The following is a 4,688-nucleotide window of genomic DNA, read 5'->3' on the forward strand; positions in this document are numbered from 1 at the left end:
GGGTTTCACCGTGTTAGCCAGGATGGTCTCGATCTCCTGACCTCGTGATCCGCCCGCCTCGGCCTCCCAAAGTGCTGGGATAGCATATATTTTCTAAAGACCTGGCCATGGTGTCTTCCTAAGTATCTAATGAGGATTAACCATGACCTAGACACAATGCAAGCTCCCACAAAGATAACTCAGATCAGGGGCAAATGCCTCGGCTCTAATGTCACACTGCCCTGGTTCAAGTCCTGGTTCTGCCATTTATTCACTTTGTCAGATCAGACCGGTTCTTAACCTGCTGGGACCACAGTCTCCTCATCTGTAAAACGTGGTAACAGCAGTAACGACTTCATAGCACTGTTGTGAGGACCAAATGAGATGAAGCATATGAACACTTAGCAAAGGGCCAGGGACATGCTAAGAGTTTGATAAAATCAGTGCTTACTGCGTATTCAAATCTACCCTCATGATTTATCTCAGCTGAAATAGAGTCCCTACAGACATAGTTTATCTCTTTCATCCTGAAGATAGGTAAGTCAGCATCAGACTGGTATGAACTGGAGAAAAAAACAGAAAAGGAAAGTAACTTTCTGAAGGTCAGGGCCTATACCTCCCTAGCCAAGTCTCTACCTCCTGCTTTTCCAAAAAGAATGAGGTGCTTACCAGCTCTCCAAAGTGTTTCATGGCATATTCTAACACTCCGGCTGCTGCCTCCGGCTGCTGTAGCTTATTATTAATGCTGAGAAAACAAAGGGAAAAGGTAGTTACACTCAACAGGTCTGAGGGTGGGAGATGTGGGGGTCATTTGCGGGCAGATGGTTCACCAGCAGCACTTCGAGGACAATGTCTTGCAGATGTTGGAAGAGTATCAATTATCTATTACCATCCAGAAAGCTCAGTTTAAATTGTTTCATCTGAAAGAGGTTTTTGGTCTCCTCCCCTGATTTTGGGGGTCAGTAATGGGAACACTCATCTTTGTTGCTCTATGGCCCTTCCTTTAAGAGCATAGACTGGTTTCCTCTCAGATGCTGGCAGGAAGGCAACATGTGTCTGTTTCTGAAACACCAGAAACCTTGGATATGAAATTCTCCTTGTTGTAGTACACAATCATATGAGACTCCTCTGAACTTTTTTGTTTTGAGACAAGGTCTCGCTGTGTTGTCCAGGCTGGTCTAGAACTCTTGGGCTCAAGTGATCCTCCTGCCTCAGCCTCCTGAGCAGCTGGTATTACAGGCACACACCACAGCACCTGGCTCCTCTGAACTTTTAAGTCTTAACTTCTCATCAGTTGCCTTCAGTAGTAGAAATAACGTGGTGCACGTCAATGACAGAACCTTGGGAGCTATGGCAATGCAGCCATGCTGACTGTTCTGACAGAGCCCACCCCCTTCAAATTCAGATGCCTCCCAAGACCCTCTTCAGGGGCTGTTCCCTTCCACCCTTTGCAGAAGGCTGCCAAGGGACCACATCTAGAGTTACTTGAACTGGCCTCTACTGTAGAGAAGCTTTTCACTAATGACACCCTGCTCTGCTGATGCCATCTTTAGGCTGGAGGACTGTTACCACACTGGGACAACTGGGCAGTACTACTGGGAGGCCTGGTGCCTGGAGTTGGTTCATCACAGGCTGCTAGGAGGCCTTGAAAGCAGAAGAGCCATGGGGGCTTACATCCTTGTTCCCGTAGGAACTTAAGCAACTAAGCTCAACACTAAATATAAGCCTGAGGTATGGAAGGAAGGGAAAAGATGGGAGGGCGAAGGAGTTCGCTTGAGAAATTCACAAGACCACGGTGATTATATCTGTTTAAAGGCAGGGAGCAAAATGTGACACATCAACCTGGGAGTCTAGACTGGTTTAATGAGCAAGGATCCAGTTTACTGCTTTGAGTACAAACTGTCTACTTGACCAGAATTAATTTTTAAGTGGTTTTGGGAAATTCCAGGATTTGAGTTCAATGTGGTAATACGGCAAGAAATTGCTGTTATAAATATTATTTTAAAAATCCAAATTCTGCCACATTTCTTCCAATAAAACCAAAGGAAATTGCCCAGAAATCTAAAGCAGCTAACATTTGTGAAAGTAATAATCTAAAGCCTCATGTTTACAAAGTGTTTTCAAATAACCTTTCCAATCCATCACTTCTTTGACCTCATGCATCCCTAAGAGAGTGGGAAGGGAGAGGTGTTCTCAGATCTCTTTCAGTAATGGGGAAGCTAAAGCCCAGGAAAGGCAGGGATTTTCCCCAAGGCCCACAGGAATCGGGACAGTCCCCACAGTAAATGAAGCACCTTATGCCTCTTTGTTAAGGACAAGTTGGGGGTGAAGCAGCCTTGGATTTGGAGTCAGAAGACAGGGTTTTCCCCCATGATCAGACTGATCACATGCTGACGTGATAACAAGCTTGAGGGAGACACATCTCACCACATGTGATGGTAAAAACCCAATCATCATACATAAATGAATACAAAAGGATCAAAATTTGGGTTTAACTTTCTGGAGGTCTAATTCTGCCACTTATAAACTGTGTGATCATAAATAAGTCATTTTAAACATTTTAATTTTCAATTTTTTGGGGTACACAGTAGGACATGTTTAAGTCATCTTTTTTGAATGTAAATTCCTTATCTATGAAACAGGGCTAATACCACCTCCTCCTTCAGAGGGTTCTTCAGGGAATTAAACAATGAACATGAAATTGCTAAGCAGGTCCTTCACCTGTGTTTGCCCAAGCATGGGGTAAAAGCTGTTAAAACACAGTTATATGCTTGTCTGCAGGAATAACATACACCTATGGTGGAGACTTAAGTTAGGACTAGGAAGTCATCACTGTGAATTCCAAATGTTTCCTGGGTAGAACTGTTTGAGTGTCCAGTATCTAGGTTCTACACTCCAGATTTGTTGGGGAAGCTATGGGGCTGGTGCTTCTTGAGCTGGTACTAAGCAAGGCAATGAGCCAGAATATGCTCCATAAGTTAGCCTGCTACAAAATTCGGAGAGGTTTTTAATTTCAGAGTGAAACCATGGCATGATGGTTTCTTTTAGGAAGCCCTATATGAGTTTTTCTAAGCTGAGAATGAAAAACAAGTCTAAAGGAACCTACTCCACTGTAGGTTCATTGGGAAGCAGTTCCCAATACCTCTTGGCCCCCATAAGTCAGGTACTGGGCTTTGTGCCCAATCACATGGGGCTGGGAAAACTGTACTAATAATATTACTAGGTGTAGATTTGGGATTATCTAGTTCCTTGAAGCCAAATAAAGATTTTGGAAGCATAAGAAAACAGGAAAAAAAGAAAGCCAGTGGCTGGGCGCAGTGGTTCATGCCTGTAATCCCAGCACTTTGAGAGGCTGAGGCAGGACGATTGCTTGAGCTCAGGAGTTTGAAACCAGCCTGGGCAACACAGCGAGACCCCATCTCTATTTAAAAAAAAAAAAAATCCAGGCGTTCTAACAACTGTCTTCAATCTTGTGCTCTGGAAAACATTCTCTTTTCTTTTTCTTCTTTCTTTCTTTTTTAAAGAGACAGGGTCTTGCTCTGTCATCCAGACTGAAGTTAGTGGCACAATCATGGCTCACTGCAGCCTCAATCTCCTCGCTAAAGCAATCCTCTGGCCTCGGCCTCCCAAAGTGCTGGGATGACAGGTGTGAGACACTGCACCCGGCCTCCAGCCTATTTTTAAATTTTAACATTACCAAAGCTTGACTCATTCTGAGGACAAAACAACAAAAACAAAAACAAACACAAGTCTTTTCCTAATCCACCTTTCCAATTATTACAGTGCATAAAAAATGAGTTTACCACAAACTGATCAAAATTAGGAAGTAGTGATTAGGGACCTCAAAGGAGAAATAAATTTTACCTTAATATATAGCTACGGCCTTGATATACGACCTCTAAGGACTGACCAGCATAGCTTTGCAAATTAAAAATGTAAAAACATACGGCCCTAACTCCTTTAAGAGAGAGTCCAGGCCAGGCATGGTGGCTCATGCCTGTAATCCCAGAGTTTTGGGAGGCCAAGATAGGAGGATCACCTGAGGTCAGGAGTTTGAGACCAGCCTGGCCAACATGGTGAAGCCCCATCTCTATTAAAAATACAGAAATTAGCCAGGTGTTGTGGCACACGCTTGTAATCGCAGCTACTCGGGAGCCTGAGGCAGGAGAATCAGTTGAACCTGGGAAGGTTGCAGTGAGTCAAGATTGTGCCACTGCACTCCAGCCTGGGCAACAAGAGCGAAACTCATCTCAAAAAAAAAAAAAAAAAAAAAGAGAGTCCAATGACTTATCTGTACAATACTTCCCATTTGAATGTGTGGAGGCAGGTCAGGCTGCAGACATTGCTCAGCGGGCAGGAAAGAGGGCAACAGGACCAGGCCTTTACCAGTGGCCATTGAACTTGGGGGTGCACCTTGGGATTCATGATAAGCTCTTATTGAGCAGTAAAAACATAATCATTAAAAAATTATAACTTTGGCCGGGCGCGGTGGCTTATGCCTGTAATCCCAGCACTTTAGGAGGCCAAGGCGGGCGGATCACGAGGTCAGGAGATTGATACCATCCTGGCTAACACAATGAAACCCTGTCTCTACTAAAAATACAAAAAAAAAAAAAAATTAGCTGGGCGTGGTGGCGCATGCCTGTAATCCCAGCTACTAGGGAGGCTGAGGCAGAAAAATCACTTGAACCCAGGAGGCAGAGGTTGTG

At 44.2% G+C, this 4,688-nt stretch overlaps 1 protein-coding gene across 2 annotated transcripts in view; it reads right to left on the reverse strand.

Moving 5' to 3' along the window:
• MTOR (mechanistic target of rapamycin (serine/threonine kinase)) overlaps nt 1-4,688 on the reverse strand; it is a 152,242-nt gene that overhangs the window by 55,133 nt on the left and 92,421 nt on the right. For both annotated transcript variants that reach the window (XM_011935809.1, XM_011935808.1), the window contains exon 29: nt 649-724. In XM_011935809.1, coding sequence (XP_011791199.1) covers nt 649-724 — 76 coding nt within the window. The remainder of the gene's footprint in view (nt 1-648; nt 725-4,688) is intronic.

This window comes from Colobus angolensis, unplaced genomic scaffold (genome assembly GCF_000951035.1).
Source record: "Colobus angolensis palliatus isolate OR3802 unplaced genomic scaffold, Cang.pa_1.0 Scaffold149, whole genome shotgun sequence".
In the NCBI taxonomy this organism is placed as follows: Eukaryota; Metazoa; Chordata; class Mammalia; order Primates; family Cercopithecidae; genus Colobus; species Colobus angolensis.